Source organism: Bufo gargarizans, chromosome 7 (assembly GCF_014858855.1).
Source record: "Bufo gargarizans isolate SCDJY-AF-19 chromosome 7, ASM1485885v1, whole genome shotgun sequence".
Taxonomy (NCBI): Eukaryota; Metazoa; Chordata; class Amphibia; order Anura; family Bufonidae; genus Bufo; species Bufo gargarizans.
This window is the reverse complement of record NC_058086.1, coordinates 105,407,411-105,427,420: the sequence shown is the minus strand read 5'-3', so window position 1 is coordinate 105,427,420 and position 20,010 is coordinate 105,407,411. Positions and strand designations below refer to the sequence as shown.

The 20,010-nt window shown below is 44.5% G+C and overlaps 1 protein-coding gene across 1 annotated transcript in view; it reads right to left on the bottom strand.

Moving 5' to 3' along the window:
- Positions 1–571: 571 nt before the first annotated feature.
- Positions 572–20,010, bottom strand: part of OLFML2B (olfactomedin like 2B) — a 641,911-nt gene continuing 622,472 nt past the window's right edge. Inside the window, exon 8 of the mRNA XM_044300548.1 lies at positions 572–1,614. Coding sequence (XP_044156483.1) covers positions 1,013–1,614 — 602 coding nt within the window. The 3' untranslated portion in view covers positions 572–1,012. The remainder of the gene's footprint in view (positions 1,615–20,010) is intronic.

Here is a 20,010-nt window from a genome sequence, read left to right as displayed (position 1 = left end):
TTTATAGCCATTAAAAAACAGCCAAACAGGGGTCATCTGATGTCACTTCCTGTGACACAGGGCGATCATGACCAAGTTAGGGAGCAGAATCTCCAGTCCCTATATTTACTACATGGGGATACATAATGAGCAGCTTGTCTACACCCACCAGCTAAGGGGCATCTACCATATATAAGTCATATAGGGGGTTATTTATTAAGACCGGCCTTTTAGACGCCGGTCTTAATAACCTCAGCTGCTGGTGGTGGATCCGCCGACGTTATAAAGAGGCTTCGGCCTCTACATAACTTAGGCACATCTACCGCCAGTCTACATGTAAGCCAGCTTCCTTACTTGCTTAATTTTAGACCATTTTATACACCTAAAAAGGCATAGAAAATGATAAATGAGATGAGCCTACTGGTCTGTCCCCTTCCGCGCACACGCCACACCCCATATTTTAGACCTGGCATGAGCAGAGAAAAGTTGCAGATTGCAGAGCAAATAACCTTTGTGCCGCAATCAGCGACAGATATGCGCCAGAAAACTGGTGTATATCTGATAATAAATTACCCCCATAGTGGTTATGGTGTTATCACTCATGTATACACACATGACTGCTTATTCTGAAAAGTCATTGAAAAAAACAGGTATGCTTTAAATTGTGCCACATTTAATCACAGTGGGTAAATCTGGCACAGTTTTAGACTGTCTAATCTAAATTTACACCACCTATTAATTGGCTTATTTCATGCAAAAAATGCCCCAAGTGTTTAGCACATTTATGCTGCACATGTCGCAGTTTAAGCCATGTCCATTTCCCATGAAGCTTCACCTTTATTCATTAAGCCACCCCCCTGTTAAATGAGGCAATAAATCCTGCGGAAAATGGTTAATGAATGTGGTGCAATTCTGTCACATGTTCAGCTGTAAATCTGCCCCATTGATGGTTCAAGTGTACAGGTGTAAAATTCTAGTAATCATTTGTACTGTGAAATGCCTGCTATTACTTGAGAAAAGTAGGAAGTTAGCTTTAGTATGCAAATATCACCTGATAGGTGACTTGATGTCCATTGTCCCAAGCATATAACAGGCGATCCTTTGGATTGTAATCAATTTGTGTTGTATAAGAATATTCATTTTCAAAAAGAAGTCTTGGAACAATCTGAGTGTTTGTATGAGTGTCAAAAGCATAAGATATATTGGCAGTTTTCTTATTATAGTTATCCACAGCATACAGCACACCACAGATAACAAAACAGTTACCAAAGAAATCCTTTCTTAATCCAGTCCGAAATGTTGTCTCTTTCTGAGTTGTAAGGTCCTGAGCATTCAGTTTGCTCAGGACTATTACTTCTTGCAGGAATCCTTCATCATCAATAGCTGGATAGATGATCCATAAACCATTCTCATCCACAGCAAAGTCTATGTCTGAGTGACCTTTCCATCTCCACGGAGTGGCCTCTTCAAAAACCACATTGTGAAGCATGGACCAAGCTGCCACATAGCGGTGTTTTAAATCATATTTTATGATATTTCGAGTAAATGCCCTATTATAGTAGAAGGATCCATTATATACAACATTTCCTGTACCAATCCAACTATAAGGAAGCTTGTAGGAATTGCTCCAACGACCTGGAAAAACAAAACAAAAACAACAAAAATCAGTGTTTAACCCTTTCAGGACCAAGCCATTTTTCACCTTAAGGACCAGGCCATTTTTGGCAAATCTGACGTGTCACTTTATGTGGTAATAACTTTAAAACGATTTTACTTAGGCCTCCTGCACACGAACGTTGCCGTATTGCAGACCACATTTGCAGATCCGCAATACACGGAATGGTGCAGAACGGAAGCACGAAACGGAACCCTACGGAAGCACTATGTAGAGCTTCTATGGTGTTTTGTTCCGTACTTCCATTCTGCAAAAAGGTAGAACATGTCCTATCTTTTTGTGGAACGGGCAGATCGCGGCCCCATGAAAGTTAATGGGTCCGCGATCCGCTGAGGCTGCCCCAAGGTCGGTGTTCGTGCATTGCGGCCTGCAATTTGCACACGTGTGCAGGAGGCCTTATCCAGGCCAGTCTGAGATTGTTTTCTCATCACATATTGTACTTCATGACAGTGGTAAAACTGAGTCAAAATAATTCATTTTTATTTATAAAACAAATACCAAATTTACCAAAATTTTGAAAAATTTGCAAATTTTCTAAATCAATTTCTCTACTTTTATAATAGATTGTAATAACTCCAAAAATAGTTATTACTTTACATTCCCCATATGTCTACTACATGTTTGGATCATTTTGTGAATGCCATTTTATTTTTTAGGGGCGTTAAAAGGCTTAGAAATTTAAAAGCAAATCTTGAAATTTTTCTGAAAATTTCCAAAACCCACTTTTTAAGGACCAGTTCTGGTCTGAAGTCACTTTATGAGGCTTACATATTTGGAAACCACCCAAAAATACTCTATTTTAAAAACTACACCCCTCAAGGTATTCAAAACCAATTTTACAAACTTTGTTAACCCTTTAGGTGTTCCACAAGAATTAATGGAAAATTTCACTTTTTTGGCAGATTTTTCCATTTTAATAAATGTTTTACCGCTAACAAAGCAAGAGTTAACAGCCAAACAAAGCTCAATATTTATTGCCCTGAATCTGTAGTTTACAGAAACATTCCATATGTGGTCGTAAACTGCTGTATGGGCACACAGCAGGGCGCAGAAGGAAAGGAACGCCATATGGTTTTTGGAAGGCAGAGTTCACTGGGATAATTTTAAGCTGCCATGTCACTTTTGAAAAACCCCTGATGCACTCCTAAAGTAAAAACTCCAAAAAAGCCCCATTTTAGAAGCTACACTCCTCAAGGTATTCAAACTGATTTTACAAACTTTCTTTCACAAGAATTAATGGAAAATGTAGAATTTCAGAATTTCACTTTTTTGGCAGATTTTCCATTTTATTCCACTTTTTCTAATAACAAAGCAAGGGTTAACAGCCAAACAAAACTCAATATTTATTACCCCGATTCTGAAGTTTACAGAAACACCCCATATGTGGTCTTAAACTGCTGTACGGGGACATGGCAGGGCGCAGAAGGAAAGTAACACAATATGGTTTTTGGAAGGCAGATTTCACTGGGATAATTTTAAGCTGCCATGTCACATTTGAAGACCCCCCGATGCACCTCTAGAGTAGAAACTCCCCAAAAATTACCCCATTTTGGAAACTACGAGATAAGGTGGCAGTTTTGTTAGTTCTATTTTTAGGGTACATATGATTTTTGGTTGCTCTATATTACACTTTTTGTGAGGCAAGGTAACAAAAAAATAGCTGTTTTGGCACCATTTTATTTTTTGTTATTTACAGTTCATCTGTAGGTTAGATCACGTGGTATTTTTATAGAGTTTTTAAGGACGCAACAATACCAATACAATACAATACAAAATATGACTAGTTGACTGACTTGTTTCAGTTTTACATAATAATGCATTTCTGAAAAAAAAAAACATTTTTTAGTGTCTCCATATTCTGAAAGTCATATATATATTTTTTTGGGTGACTGTCTTATGTAGGGGCTCATTTTTTTCAGTATGTTATGACGGTTTGATTGGTACTATTTTAGGGTGCATCTGAATTTTTGATTGCTTGGTATTGCACTTTTTATGATATAAGTTGACAAAAAATGGCTTTTGACACACTTTTTTATATGAATTTTTTTACGGTGTGCACATGAGGGGTTAGGTCATGTGGCATTTTTATAGAGCAGGTTGTTATGGATGTGGCTATACCTAATATGTCTACTTTAACATTTTTTTTTTTACATTTAACACAATAAAAGCTTTTTTGTAACAAAAAAAAAATCATGTTTTAATGTCTCCATAGTCTGAGAGCCATATTTTTTCTTATTTTTGGGGCGATTGTCTTAGGTAGGGGCTCAGATGAAGTGACGGTTAAATTGGTACTATTTTGGGGGGCATACGCCTATTTGATTACTTGGTTTTGCACAGTTTTTTTAAGCAAAGTTTTATGGTGTTAGGTCATGTGATATTTTTATAGAGCCGGTCGATACGGACACAGCGATACCTAATATGTCAAATGCCTTTTTTCCCCCTATTTTTTTCTATTTTTTTTAACTTTATTTTGGGAAAAGGATGCTTTTTTTACTTGAAACTTTTAATATATTTTTTTAAACTTTATTTTTTTAACTTTCATTTTTTCCACACCTTCTGGTGGTCTGATCCCCCTTTACACAATGCATTACAATACTTCTATATTGTAATGCATTGGCTGTAAGTGTATCGCACTCACAGGATCTCCAGTCACAGCAGCGCGGGGAACCGATGGACATCCCGCACACGTCTGAAGCCCGCACGTGCTGCAGTCAGCTCTGACCGCGGCAGTGCAAGGGTTAATGCTGGCACATACAGCAGGGGTCAGGCTATCAGTGACTGCCGGTCCCCTGCCGCTGATCGGGCGGGCACAGTGTTTTCAGCACTGAGCAGTAAGTCAGTCACGTTAAGTCACGTCCGGTTGCGCTGTACATGTACGGCACTGGACGTTAAGGGGTTAATGAAAGCAATATTATATTTCCTAACCCAGACACTGTATGAGTACCAAGACACAGAAACTGCAAGCGAGGTTTGCGAATGAAGCGAGGGTTGCAGAGTGCTGCAAAATTACAGTGAAGTGCAAAAAATACAGATACGTGCATATTTTAACACTAGGCCGTAATTCAACCCATGGACATAAGAACCAAGGTTTGATAGTTTTACCTTGAACATTGTTTGCTTGATTCTAGCAAGTTTACCAGTTACAGCAGTCAGGGGTTTGAATTTAAATTCATATTTATTCTGGTTTATTCCTTAACCCTTTCACTACCGGGGTTTTTTTTTGTTTTTTTGTTTTTGCGTTTTCATTTTTCTTCCCTATCTTTCTTGAGCCAAAACTTTTTTATATTTCCGTTTACATAGCTGTATGAGGACAAGTTGGACTTTCTAATGCCACAATTAATTATGGCATAAAATGTAGTGCAGCAAAACTGACCCATGCCCTTCATTCTCTGGTTAAGGCCTCTTTCACACTACAGTTTTTTGCGTTCCGTATACGGTCCGTTTTTTGCGTTCCGTATACGGTCCGTTTTTTGCGTTCCGTATACGGTCCGTATACGGAACCATTCATTCCAATGGTTCCGCAAAAAAACGGAATGTGTTCCGTATGCATTCCGTTTCCGTATTTCAGTTTTTCCGTTCCGTTGAAAAGATAGAACATGTCCTATATTTGGCCGCAAATCACAGTCCGTGGCTCCATTCAAGTCAATGGGTCCGCAAAAAAAACGGAACACATATGGAAATGCATCCGTATGTCTTCCGTTTTCGTTCCGTTTTTTGCGGAACCATCTATTGAAAATGTTATGCCCAGCCCAATTTTTTTATATGAAATTACTGTATACTGTATTTGCCATACGGAAAAACGGAACGGAACAACGGAACGGAAACGGAACCACAACGGAAGCAAAAAACGGAACAACGGATCCGTGAAAAACGGAACGCAAAACACTGAATTCAACATACTGTAGTGTGAAAGAGGCCTAAGTCTGATTACAACGATAACCCATATGTATAGGTTTTGTATGTGTAAATTTAAACTTTGAAAAAAAACATACCCCCCATAACTTTTTTATATTTATGTCTACTGAGCTGTATAGGGGCTTATTTTTGTGGGACAATCTGAAGTTTTTATTGATACCATTTTGATCGAATTTTTTTGCCATTTTGACCCTTTTTTCCATTACACCATTCGCAGTATTGGATTTTTAATTTTTTTTTAATAGTACGGGTGTTTTCAGTTGCGGGTGATACCCATGATGTTTATATTTAATGTTATTTGGGTATTTATTTATTTATTTTTTACAGAAAGAGTAATGATTTAAACTTTAATTTTTAAAAAAATTTTATATATATTTTTTTTATTTAAATAATTTTGTTATGGTTTTGAAGCTGATATATATGAGCCTATAAATTCTGATTTTTAATTTTGTACAATCAGGGATTTTCTTTTAATGGGTTTATGACTGTAAATTGTTCATTGGCCTCCCATCTGGTGGCCAAAATAAGAATTGCAGCATGAATACTATAAGCCTTGTCAGCGAGGCTTATACTGTAGTATTCAGAGCAACTACCGACAGCCCCATTGGCCGCATGGGGTGTTGGTAGGAAGCCTGGAAGCACAAGCTTCCAGGCTTTTGTGCATTTAGATGCCGCAATCTCGCTTGATCACTGTATCAAAAGCCTTTATTTACTGTGATCTGCATTATTGCTGGTCACGGTAATTAGCCGCAGGTCTCTTCTGTTTGAAACTGCACAGACCTGCCGGCAATGAGGCCCGCTGCACGTGCAAGTGGGCGCCATGTTTACACAATGCTCCAGCGCCGTACATGTTTAAGAATCAGCTCCATGGACAATGCTACTAAGTGCGTGTCCTGTGCAATGATTGCATGCCTTATGCCTTATTAACACTTAAGTGTTTTGGTCAGTGATTTTCATCAGTGACTGTGAGCCAAAACCAGGACTGGACCCTTCACAGATCTGTTACCTGTTCTATGTTTAGATTCGCACCTAGTTTTGGCTCAAAATCACTGATGAAAATCACTGACCGAACACTGACTGTGTGAATAAAGCCTCAAACAGCCAATTGAGGGTGAATAGATTTGCACTTGATGAAGGCATGTTTTGTATTTGGAAGCCAAGATTCTAGATCTAAGTGCGCAGCTTGCAACACGCAGAACCATTGAAAACCTAGAGAGAGGCTTAGACCTCATTGTGCAGGAACTCACCGGGGTCAGAGAAATGGAGGTGGTGGAGAAAGGCAAGGCCAGGATTCTGGGGTCAGCAGCTGGGTAAAAGTTAGGAGAAAGGGTAGGGGAAAAGTGCCAGGGCTGCTACTCCTGAGCTGGAAAACCCTAGTAAATATGCCTGTTTGACTAATATTAAGGATGCAAGCCCAAGGCCAGCAACACAGCAGCAGGGCATTGCTCCTAGCAACCAGGAGGATGACTGATGTAGGAAGGATGGGAAGAAGAGTGTAGCTAAGGTCAGACAGATTGCTGGGTGGGCCTGGAAAAGACCCAGCGGTTATAGTACGCATTGGTACCAATGACAAAGGTAGGGTGAGATGTAAGGTACTTAAAAATTATTTTAGGGAACTAGGAGAGAAGCTTAAGTCTAGGACCTCCAAGGTAGTGCTTTCAGAAATACTAGCAGTGGCATGAGTGTCACTAAATGATGGCCAATGGAATAGAGAAGGCGCTCAAAGGGTAAGTAAATTCAACCAAACAAATTTCTAATAAAATAAATGGTTTGCTCACCTATTGCGGTTGCATCAATTGGATGCAACTGCAATGGAGATCGAGTGTAGATAAGGGATGGTTGGTGCAGCCAAGATCCGTCCTAACACCTTGGGCAGGAGCCACCCTGCCACTAGGGTAATATAAATGAAGAGAAGTACGCTAAACCTTAAGTGGAGCGTGTGGACTGCTGAGGGCGCACAAAACAACCAATCAAGGACCGTGTTTTAATTTCGGCAATGTTCCATTTATTCGTAAGACAACGTGCTTCGGGGTCCTCCCTTTCACCGCCCCCCTCAGGCTCCATTCATGTTCCCTAACCACACCTTCCCATGGAGACTCCTCCCATGGACCGGGTTAGTCCCTCCTACCTACTCCCCTTTTTCTTCAGCAGCGCGGGCACTGAAGAGGTCAGCGTCTCACATGCGCCTCTTCAGATGAGCCGTGATACTCTTCTAACCTTCCCGACTCAGGTAAGATGCCCTAAGGCTGAAAGACTCTGCATATATTTTCCTCCATAAAGCTACAGTAGCAACATACTCTCTGTTGGATAATAGATACCCCCCAACCTTCTGCCATTAGATACACCACATTTGCTAACTATATCTGATAGTGCCTTTGTATATATAAATATATGAAATATCAGCTGCATGTTTCTTTAGGTCACCTGCAACTATACTTTCAAGTCTGGCCTTGTATTTGGTTTTAGTTACTATTATCCTTCAATATTGTAGATAATATAACATAAAGTCTATTCTCATAATAGAGATTTTATTATAAATATAGCAGCATAGATACAACATTATTTTAATCCGTATCTATCTTATCGTTTATGATTATCATTACTAATTTATTTATATATATATTTTTAATCCTCTCCTTTTGTGTACTCTTGTGATACTTACCATTACCAAGTATATACTTACCATTTTATCAGTATATACTTTGGTACCTATATTACAGCTATATTTATGAATACCTATTTATTTATTTATTCCATTTGTTAGGCTACTTTCACACGCGTTCAGAACGGATCCGTCTGCATTATATTGTAAAAAAAATTCTAAGTGTCAAAGTAGCCTCAGACGGATCCGTCCAGACTTTACATTGAAAGTCAATGGGGGACGGATCCGTTTGAAAATTAAGACATAGTGTGTCATATTCAAACGGATCCGTCCCCATTGACTTACATTGTAAGTCTCGACGGATCCGTTTGCCTCCGCACGGCCAGGCGCTGCCAGACGCTGCCAGACTGATGCATTCTGAGCGGATCCGCATCCACTCAGAATGCATTAGGGCTGGACGGAAGCGTTCGGGGCCGCTTGTGAGAGCCTTTGAACGGAACTCACAAGCGGAGCCCCAAACGCTAGTGTGAAAGTAGCCTTATACAGAATTACCATAGGGAAGCACAAAATTTATGTTTCTCCCTTTTTATCTAACCTTTCTTTTAGACTTGATAAAGGGGATTTTAGTACCCCGAAACGCGTTGTCTTACGAATAAATGGAACATTGCCGAAATTAAAACACGGTCCTTGATTGGTTGTTTCGTGCGCCCTCATCAGTACACGCTCCACTTAAGGTTTAGCGTACTTCTCTTCATGAGTGTCACTAGAGAGACAGCGGAAGCTTAAAGAGTGCCTCAGAAAGTTCATGGAGATCTGGGCCAACTTCTGTCAGCTCTACATTAGGGATGGGCTGCACCTTAATGCGGAGGGGGCAGCTGTGCTTTGGGAAAGAATGATTAGATGGCTGGAGGAGCTTTTAAACTAGGATCTGGGGGGGAGGGTGGTCATACCAATGTGGGGATAGAAAGTGTACACATAGAGTGGGATATAGAAGTTGGACAGTAAGGATTTAGTGGCGGCTGAGGTTAGTGAGAACAAAGTAGGGAGTTCACTGGGCATGGGGTACAGACATGAAAAACAGAGCTGCTTGTAACATAAACTTGTTGCAAGCCAACAATTAGGGATGAGAGAATCGACTGTGGATGAAACATCTGAAGTCGATTTGCATAATACTTTGTTCCAATACTGTACGGTGCAGGAGCTCTGTACAGTATTAGAATGTATTGCTCCAATGAGCCAACGTTATTGCTTCGCAAAGTATCACAAGACTTCGGGTAATCGATGGAGTAGCGGGGGGGGGGGGCCTTTGCTCTGGGTGCAAAATTGCAGTGGGTGCCAGAAGGTCCGCACCACCACCAATTAGGTTAGGTGAGGTGATTGCCTCAGGCGATACGGCCCTGGTGGGGGGCGGCGGCAGGGCATAGAGAGATGAGCGCTTCCATTGTGTAAGCACTCATCTCTATAGTCATCTGTATCACCGTCCCCAGGACAGCGACACAGATAGATGCTGCGGGGCAAGGGAGAGGCATCTCCCTTTCCCGTTCCTCTGATAGGCTGCAGGCACTAGGCCTGCAGCCTATCAGAGGCCGGTGCAGGCGGCATGATGACGTCATCTCACTGCCTGAGCTGTACAGTGTTGGACACAGGCTGGAAGAGGCCTGCATCGCATCGCTGCCAGCCTGATGGAGGTAAGTATATGAGTTAATTTTTTATATCATGCAATACAGAGAGGAGTGCTGTGGGTGCACTTGTTACTGGCACATGATTGGGGAGGCACTTGTTACTGGCACATGATTGGGGAGGCACTTGTTACTGGCACATGATTGGGAAAGCATCTATGGGAGGGGCACTTCTTACTGGCACATGATTGGGGGCATCTATGGGAGGCCCTTCTTACTGGCACATGATTGGGGGGCACTTCTTACTGGCACATTATTGGGGGGCATCTATGGGGAAACTTTTTACTGGCACATTGTTGGGGGGCATCTATGGGGGCACTTCTTACTGGCACATTATTGGGTGGCACTATGGTGGAATCTATAGGGGCACTTCTTAATGGAACATTATTGGGGGCACTATGGGGGCATCTACTGAGGCCACAAAGAAGGGGTATGTTATAGGGGGGCACTATAGGGGAAGGGGGGAGAGGAACATTATGGGGACATCTATTGAGGTCACAAAGAAGGGGTATTTTATATGGGGGTTCTGTATAGGGGCATTTTATACTGGGACACTATGGTGGGTACTATTGGGGAGGGGAAGAGGATCACTATGGGGTCATCTACGGGGGCACTAAGGAGGGGTATTTTATACTTGCAAATTATGGGGGACACTGAGGGCATCTACTGGGGCACTATATATGAGGCATTTTATAGTGGTACATTATGGGGGGTGCAAGGGGGAAGGTGGGAGGGAGGCACTATGGGGGGGATTTACCGGGGGGACAATATAGAGGTATTTTATACTGCCACAATATGGGGGCACTATGGAGACATTAGCTCAACTGGGGGCATTAAAAGGGGGTATTTTTTTCACTGGCACACATTATATGGGGGCATTTTTTGTACTGTCACATTATACGGAGAATTATTACTACTGGGGGGCATTATAGTGGCCTTTATTACTACTGGGGGTCTATGGGAAACATTACAACTATGGGCACTATGGAAGCATTACTACTTCTGGGGCACAGCGGGGACATGTTGGGGGCACTGTAGGAGCACTATTACTACCTGTAGCTTATAATTACTACTATTGGTGGGACTTTTGTGAGCACTATTACTGTGGGGGCACCTTGGCACAGTATCAACTTACCACAATTATTTTTGGGGGACGTTATATTTACACTATTAGTGTCAGGGGACACTATTAGCTGGGCGAAGTTATTTTAGGGCACTGTGTGCCAATAATTATTGAAGGGGACATTATCTGTGTGGTACCAGTATTATCAGGGGGTTTATCTGTTTCTGCAGTATAATATTGAGGAGCACAGCAGGCACAGTATTGGGGGTGGTAGGATGATTTGTCCAGAAGATGCGAGGATGATGGAAAAGTAGACAAGAAATGGCTGAAAAATTGTGATCCGGTCTGAAAGGAGAAGATGAGGAAAGAGAACATCTACAGTGCTTTCCATAATTATTCATACCCCTGGCAAATTTTGACTTGAAGTTACTTTTATTCAACCAGCAAGTAATTTTTTGACGGGAAATGACATAGGTGTCTGCCAAAAGATAAAACGACTATGTACAAGAGGCAATATTGTGGGGAAAAAAACATTTCTCAGCTTTTATTTACATTTGAGAAAAAAATACAAGATATTCCGCACTGTGGAAAATCTCTGAGGACGTGGTCGGAAGCCAAAAGTGACACCTGTGCTGGCCAGGAGGATAGTTAGAGAGGTGAAAAAGAATCCAATGATCACCGCCAAGGCCAGACTTGAATCCAATTGAGAATCTGTGGGGGGAGCTAAAGATCAGGGTGATGGCAAGAAGACCCTCCAACCTGAAAGATTTGGAGCTCATTGCTAAAGATGAATGGGCAAAAATACCTGTGGAGATATGCAAAAAGCTGGTCTGCAATTACAGTAAAGGAAGAGTTTGATTGCTGTAATAGCCAATAAAGGCTTTTCTATTGATTATTGAGAAGGGTATGAATAATTTTGGACTGGACACTTTTTGCTCAAATGTAAATAAAAGCTGAGAAATGCTTTTTTTTCACAATAATGCCTCTTGTACATCGTCTTATTATCTTTTGGGAGACATCTATGTCATTTCCCGTCAAAAAATTACTGGCTGGTTGAATAAAAGTAACTTTAAGTCAAAATTTGCCTGGGGTATGAATAATTGTGGGCAGCACTGTACATCAAAGGAGACGTCACTCGATGTAAGAGGTATGGAACACTGTATTACCCTGTATGTTCTGTAGTGATGGGAGCGTGGATATAGAATTTATCCCACACTGTAGCAGCCTGGCCCCAGACTTCAGGTCACACTGTGCGTGTTCTGAATTCTCGGAGCTTACACCCATCTACTACTTTATCTGTACTCAGAGAGTTATCACTTTGTTATCTGTGGTGGTACGTATGACTGTAAGTGACATCTTCTACCTTATTTGTAAAAAGGGGCGTGGCCACAGATGGGGGGGGGGGGGGGCGCAATACTTGGCTTGCCCCGGGTGCTGGCAACGCACGTTACGCCACTGCGGGTAATTGCAGGTAATAACTTCATAAATTATTTTGTACGATAAAGAAACATTTCCTAAACTCAGGTTCGGTTCCAAGGTACCCAGTTCGGGAAATGTTTTTTTTACAGTAGAAATTAATTTATGAAGTCATTATGCGAAGTCTCGCAAGACTTCCCGAAGCAATAACTTCGCCTAATCGGAGCCAATACATTCTAGGAGCTCCGTACAATATTGGAACAAAGTTTTATGCGAATTGACTTCGGATGCTTCATTCGAAGTCGATTCGCTCATCCCTACCAACAATATAAAACAATGCACCCAAAAATATCAAAAATTCACTTTCTGGGAACTGAATGTGGAAAATTATATAGTAACTTAAAATACTAGTACTGTATGTTCAAAAATGCCAGAAGTCTTGAAAACAAAATGGGGAAGCTGAAGTCTATGGTATGAGAGGAACACATAGATGTAGTTTGTGTGTCTGAGACATGGCTGGATTCTTCACACGACTGAGCTGTTAATATCGAGGGTTTTACACTCTTTAGGAAAGCACTCCTTTAAGTGTATAGGAAAGAGCTGTCCCATTGACGTGAATAGGACGGTTTATTGTAGTTACACCTGCTTGCTGTTGCAACCATGAAGAGAAGCCTGCGCTGATACAATGCCACCTTCTCTTCAACCAGCTGATCGTCGGGGGTGCCAGGTGTCGGACCCTCTGAGGATAGGCCATCAATAAAAATCACTCAGACAACCCCTTTAACATCAAAGAGGAGAATTAAGTTTAGCTGTAGAACCAAGTAGAGCAGGCTGTACAGGCTGGTACAGTGGCCATAATGGGAGATTTTAAAGGATAACTGTTGTATATATATTTTTTGGGAGTATTGGATTGTGGTGATTAATATCTCTCTGGTGGCCCTATTTCAACTTTTTACTGTGTATTCAATTTACCCCTTAATTCCACATTTTTGTTCTCTGTACTGCCTACTTTTACCTATGCTTAAAATAGGGTTGCTAGGCATGGTCCGTCTATCTGTTGAAGGACAGAGGACGCAGAAGCACGCAGCGTGCAAGGTCACATTACTGACAACCAGGGACTGTAAGTAAATGATTAAAGCCAGGTCCTCCCCAGCAGCTGTTAACAGTGCCTGGGCTGTGTGCACTTCTCCCTGTCCCTGCGCTTGGCAAATGTTCCCTCACTCAGCAAAGCTGGAGAAAGCAGAGTTGAAGCAGCGCACAACAGGGAAGCAACATGTGGTAAGAGGACCCTTTTTGCTGCAGGAGATGAACCCTTTAGGGGGGATGGTTCTGGTTATTGACACTTTTGGGTGGGGGCTATTGTTACTGTCTAATGAGGGCAGGCAGGATTAGCCTCAGGGTGAGGGAAGTGCTGGCCATCTTAGTGAAATTGCAGTTTTATGCAGACTGGTTGCTAAGGGCTGAATCTTATTAAATATGGGGTAAGTCAGTCTAATAGTAACTGATTCTGGAATATCATGTTATTAGTAACTACATATATGAAAATTGAAATTAGGGTCTAAATGTGACAGTTATCCTTTAACTTCCCAGTTAAAAAAAGAGTTAAAGGACCTGTGATGTCATGTGACCAGTAAAATAGGCAGTGGTTGAGAAGGACCTGTGATAAAGTTACCATCATGTGACCAGTGCAGGAGAGGATGGCAGTGAAGAGGAGTCCTGGAGGAAGAAGCTTTGGCGATGTCTGCTACATGAGGAGAGGTAAGTGAAGGGAGAGGCAGAGCAATGCTGAGAGTTGTGGTTATTTAACTGGGACTGTATGTTAGGGCTGAAGGGAGGCATGCTATTTACATGGGACTGTATGTTGGGGGAGGAAGTGATGTTATTTACATGGGACTGACTGTTGAGGGGGCAATGTTATTCACATGAGACTGTATGTTGAAGGTGGCTGGTGGGTGGGAATGATGTTATTTACATAGGACTGAATGTTGAGGGGGTGATGTTTACATCAGATTGCATGTTGGAGGTGACTGGGAAGGGGCTATTATTTACTTGGGACTGTATGTTGAAGGTGGTTGGGGAGGAGGTGATGTTATTTACATGGGGCTATATTTTGGAGGCGGCTGTAGATAGAGAGGGATGTTGTTTACATGGGACTGTATATTGGAGGGAGCTGGAGAGATGGTGTGATCTTATTTGCATGGGATACTATGGCTGAGGGAGGGAAATAGTGTTATTTACATGGTACTGTATGTTTGAGGTGCTGAAGGGAGTGATGTTATTTACATAGGACTGTCTTTTGGAGGGGGCAGGAGAGATGGTGTGATGTTATTTACATGTAACTGTATGGTGAAGGGAGGAATATAACTACAGGGGGCACTGCACATCCAGGGGACATTATAGGCATTCTTATTACTACTGGGGCTCTATAGGAGGGACTTATAGCTCTGCCTTATTTCTACTAAGAGCACGATAGGAGCGTATTACTACTGAGGGGTGTATAGATAGCTTTATTACCACTGGGGGAGCAATAGGGGGCCTTATTTCTACTGGGGGTTCTGTGAGGGTATTATTAATACTGGAGGGCTCTTCTACTAATGGGGGATTCCTTGGGGAGCATTATCATTATTGGGGGCACTGTAGTGGGCAGTATTACTAATGAGTTCATTCTATAAGAGAATTACTACTGGTGGGACTATGAGGAGCACTATTACTAAGGGGGCACTATTATTTCTTCAGGATAGTATTTGGGGGTATTGGGGAGCACAGTGAGCAGCAGGATAACACTGCAGGGACTCCAGGTTGGATGATGATGATAAAAATGTGAGGAAACTAAGATGTTTGTGTGTCACACACGGCTGAAATAAGTTGTATGGAAAAATGGAAAAGATGATGACAGAGAAGATCTACATCAGAGGAGACGTCACCTGGGAAGCCCTGGATGTGAGAGGTATGTGTTGCTGTATAGCAAGTACAGGATAGTGCGGTGTGTGGGGTAGGAGGGGATGGTGACTTAGAGAACTGGGCCATATTTATTGGGGCTTGAGCCGCTGATCTTTTGAGACCCTAGCAACGCCCCTGTAGTATGTCATGCTGATCGGGGAGGCACAGGAGCAGTGTGTGCCCGATCAGTGCAGAGACCCGGCAGTCACTGATAGCCGGGCCCCTGCTGTATCCACCAGCATTGCTGTAAAAGCTGATGCTGGCCGATTAACCCTTTCTATGCTGCAGTCAGGGACTCCATTGTGTCCCCATGCTGCATTGACAGGGACCCGATGGGTGAGAAGGCAACGTGATGCCTTACATTCTACCGAGGCCTAGGAGATCCAGCCTCTGGACATGTAAATTGACCCTCAGAGTAAAAGATTTTGAGTTTTGTTGGCTGTTAACCCTTGCTGTGTTACAGAAAAAAAATGATTAAAGTGGTAGGCAATTAAGAGTGCCGTGTTTGTGTGAGGGGAGGTGGGGCTTTAACTATTTAAACCTGGCTCTCCTGCCCCAACTTGTCTGTTCGAATGCTTTCGGATCGGCTCGTGGGTTGGCATCCGTTCCAGAGAAGTCGTGTGTCTCCTGTTAGTTCGCGTGGCCATGTGCGTCGGGCTCATCGCTGCTCTAAATAGGTAGGCTGGGTGGCTGCCCACCCGTCTCGCTATGTATGTCATATCATGCTGCCGCCCGTTGCTATCTGTCCTCAGCCCACCTATGTCGGCTCCTTATTTTCCACTCACATGCAGCGTCCCCCAGGCAGTGCTACACCCTCCTCGGTCACCCCTCACCTGTGGCCCTCTGCGGCGAGTTCATTCCCGCACTCATGCGCTTCACAGTGCGGCTCACTGGCTTTGGCGCTCCAGCAGGTTCCGGTATGAAGATAGGGCGACACCTACAAGCCATGTCTGGTACTGCAGTCAGGAGCAGGGCTCTGGTCTCAACACCAGTTCTAGGCACACTGGGGCAGGCGTCAGGTCATTGTATGAAAAGGGAAATAAATAAATAAGAAGGGGATATAAATAAATAAAGTAATAAAAAAAAAAAAAAAAAAAAAGGGGGGGGGGGTATTACATGTAGAGATGTAGAGCCATATAATTAGTAATAGCCCACTGGGTTCACAGCAGCGTCTCCGTTAGGATTTCCACTACGCCTCGGGCGTGTAACCTGGTAGCACATAGCCTATATGACACGTTGGAAGTTAGGGGGTCGGTACGGGGCGCAGCCACGACATGCTGTTGTTAGCTAGGGAGCAGTTGCGTGGGTGAGGGGTTACTCAGCCGGGGTTCGCTTACTCACATGTCTGTCCTTGTCTATTCAGGTCAGCAGGTGGTTGGCTACTTTGCGATACTGCGGGGTTTGTGGCTGTCATGGCCGCCAGGTGAGTCAGGTGTGGTGCACAGGCGTGGTCCGCCTCTTTACTCCTCCGTGGGCTGGGGGACTGGGTATGGTGGCCTATCTATGCTCAGGCCGCTGACGCATGTCTTGCAGGGTGGCGCCTACAGTCGTAACCTTTGGTGGGAAGGAAAAAAATAAATAAAAAAAGAACAAAAATTTCTATTTTTGCCAGGTCTGTCACGACTACAGACTTGTTATTAAGCCCTGCCACGACTGCAGGCATTAGTCTGTCACGACTACAGACTCGTTATAAAGCCCTGCCATGACTGCAGGCATTAGTCTGTCACAACTACAGACTCGTTATAAAGTCCTGCCACGACTGCAGGCATTAGTCTGTCACGACTACAGACTCGTTATAAAGCCCTGCCACGACTGCAGGCATTAGTCTGTCACGACTACAGACTCGATATATAGCCCTGCCACAACTGCAGGCATTAGTCTGTCATGACTACAGACTCGTGAGGTAATACTACCACGTCTACTGGCGATGGTCCGTTACCGCTACTCTCGATGTAGGGTCCCCTCACGACTACTGGGGCTAGTCGGTCACGTCCACAGACTCGGCTTGCACTCCCGTTTGACTACAGGCACTTGGTGGGTATATCTACGGGAAAGTGGCATCACGTTTACACACACGTGTCAGCCACGGCCTGGGAGCTCAGCCTTCACGGTCACAGGTAGGTCCGGTCAGCCCTCAGTCTCCCAGCGGGTTCCAGTCACAATACGCCCTTAGCCGTGCCGTTGTCAGTTTAGTCGCTTCACCCGGCCACGATCATAAACTCTACGGGACTTGGACCTCCTCACTGACTGCTGACTTCAGAATCCCTACCCTGCCAGGCAGGCAGACCTGGCAGCGCTTCTGGTCACGACCATGGGCGCCTTCGGACCTTAGCCACGGGTGCTAGGCTTTCCCCCCTGGGGCAGATCTGGCCTTGTCTGGCCAGTAGGTAGTTGTTAGCCTTGGTGTGGTTACTTGAGTTGAATTTCTTTCAGTAGGGAGAAGTCCCAGGAATTTCTACCGGAGGGGTCCTCACCTTCTCGGGACAGCGGGGAGCAGCAGTCCGTGTGGTCGACGGAGTTGCCGATAAGGTTGTGGACCGTCCCTAAGCTGACGGCAGAATTGTCAAGAAGGGGGATCCCGTTCCCAGCCTCCGTGAGGAAGGCTGAACTTTACCACCTTCTGTCTGCACAATCGGCGGCTCCTAGCCGAGAGGAGGTTTCCCTTAGTACCATTCTGACTTCCCTCATGCAGCTGCATGCTGCTATCAACGTCATGGGTGCATCTGTGTCAGATATGCAGGCTAGACTGGAGACTGTCGAGGCCCGGCCTGCAGCTTTCGATACAGGAATGCAGACGGTGCCCGTCACCAGTTCATCAGCCTCCGCAGTGCCGGGTGGGTCTAGCCTTTCTTCTACGATAGCACCATCCCATTTTGTACCTGCTAATATCCGGCAGGAAATTCTGGAAGGAAAGGACGTCAATCTGGCGTCTCTTCTCGTGCCAGCACACGAAGCCCCGGACAACAAGACCATATCCTGCGGAGAGGTCTCTGTTGTGCTCAAGTCTAGGGACACAAGGCTGAACAGGAAACTAAATGTGGCCGAATTTGTGTTGGCTTTCAGCCTTTACCGGGATGTGGTGTGCTCCGTTAGCCCCCTTAGGAGGGAGGAGTTTGACCTGCATTTGTTTAAAGTAGTTAATCTAGGCTACAAATATGGAGGCACTGCCTTCTATGATTATCACCGCTCCTTCTCGGCCAAGGCAGCGGCCACACTCGCTCAGTGCAAGCAGGTCATAGATTGGTCACGGGTGGATACCGAGATGTTTTGCCGTCACTTTGCGGGTTTGAAGGCTACAACTTGCACTGGTTGCGGTTCTTACGCCCACATGGCTGGCTGGTGTTCAGAGAGCGGTAGCGCAGCTGGGCCTTCCGTAACTAGTGTTCTCCCTACCAGCCGGCTAGTAGGCTTTCCGCGTCCATGGACAAGTTGGGTCGCCCGGTGAAGTACCTCGGCAAGTCACCATTATGCAACAACTTTAATTATGCGATATGTCACTACAATCAATGCAGATTGTTGCACTTATGTACTGTGTTTCAGGGCCCACCCCCGCGTCGCTTGCACGCAAAGAGGGGGGAGTCACGCATGACTAAGCGTGGTTAATGTGGATCTCCTCGCCTGTTTCCTAGCCGGACATCCAGACTCAGCTTGGGTACAGTTTGTGCTCAACGGTCAGCGGTACAGCTTCCACACAGGCTTGCTTGCCCTTCCTCAAGCCCCGCATGAATGCAGGAACATGTTGTCAGCTACCAGAGATCCCGAGACGGTCACGCAATTAATCCAACTCGAGCTAGACAAGGGTTATGTGATCGGCCCAGTGCAGCAGCCTCCGTTCGATTGCTGGAGGGTTAACCCGGTCGGTGTGGTGACTGGCAAGTTTTCCAATAAAAAGAGGTTGGTTTACGACTTGTTGGCCCCACATTCCTTACCGTTGATCCCCTCGGACGAATTCTCCATGAGATACGCCTCTATCGATGAGGCTATTGAGGTCATACTCAAGTTCGGGAGAGGGGCCTGGTTATCCAAGGCAGATATCACAGACGCCTTTAAACTGCTTCATATCCAGCCAGAGCTCTGGCAGTGGCATGGGATTAAGTGGCAAGGGCAGTACTACTTTGCCAGCAAACTGACCTTCGGGTCCAAGTCTAGTACATGGCTCTTTGATCAGTTGGCTAGCGCTTTGCATTGGGTGTTGTCAGATGTCTTTAGGGTCAGCCATGTCACCCATTACCTGGACGACTTCCTTCTTATCGAGCCCCCGGCACGGCAGCCTAAGCACCTACAGCGCTTGCAGACGGTATTTTCAGATCTTAATGTGCCAATAGCTTCTCGTAAAGTAGAAGGCCCCGACACCACCATTACCTTTTTGGGAATATGTTTAGATACAGTGCGCTTGCAAGCGAGTCTCCCACCTGATAAGTTAGACAGGATTAGGCAGGTCGTGCATAGGTGGGCTCACGTGAGAGTGGCTTCCAGAGCAGACCTGCAATCCCTGTTAGGCATGCTCAACTTCGCCATGCGCATTATTCCCCAAGGTAGGTCCTTCATATCCAGGCTCATGGCGCTGCTCCCGCAGGCCCGCACGCAGGGCGAAATGGTACGTTTAGGCCCAGAGGCCAGGGCTGACCTGGTAATGTGGGATAGGTTTTTGACTCACTGGAACCAGTCTCCAGTAGTCCACACTGATGCCTCGTCGTCAGTCGGCTTTGCCGCACTGCACAACAACCATTGGTTCGCTGGT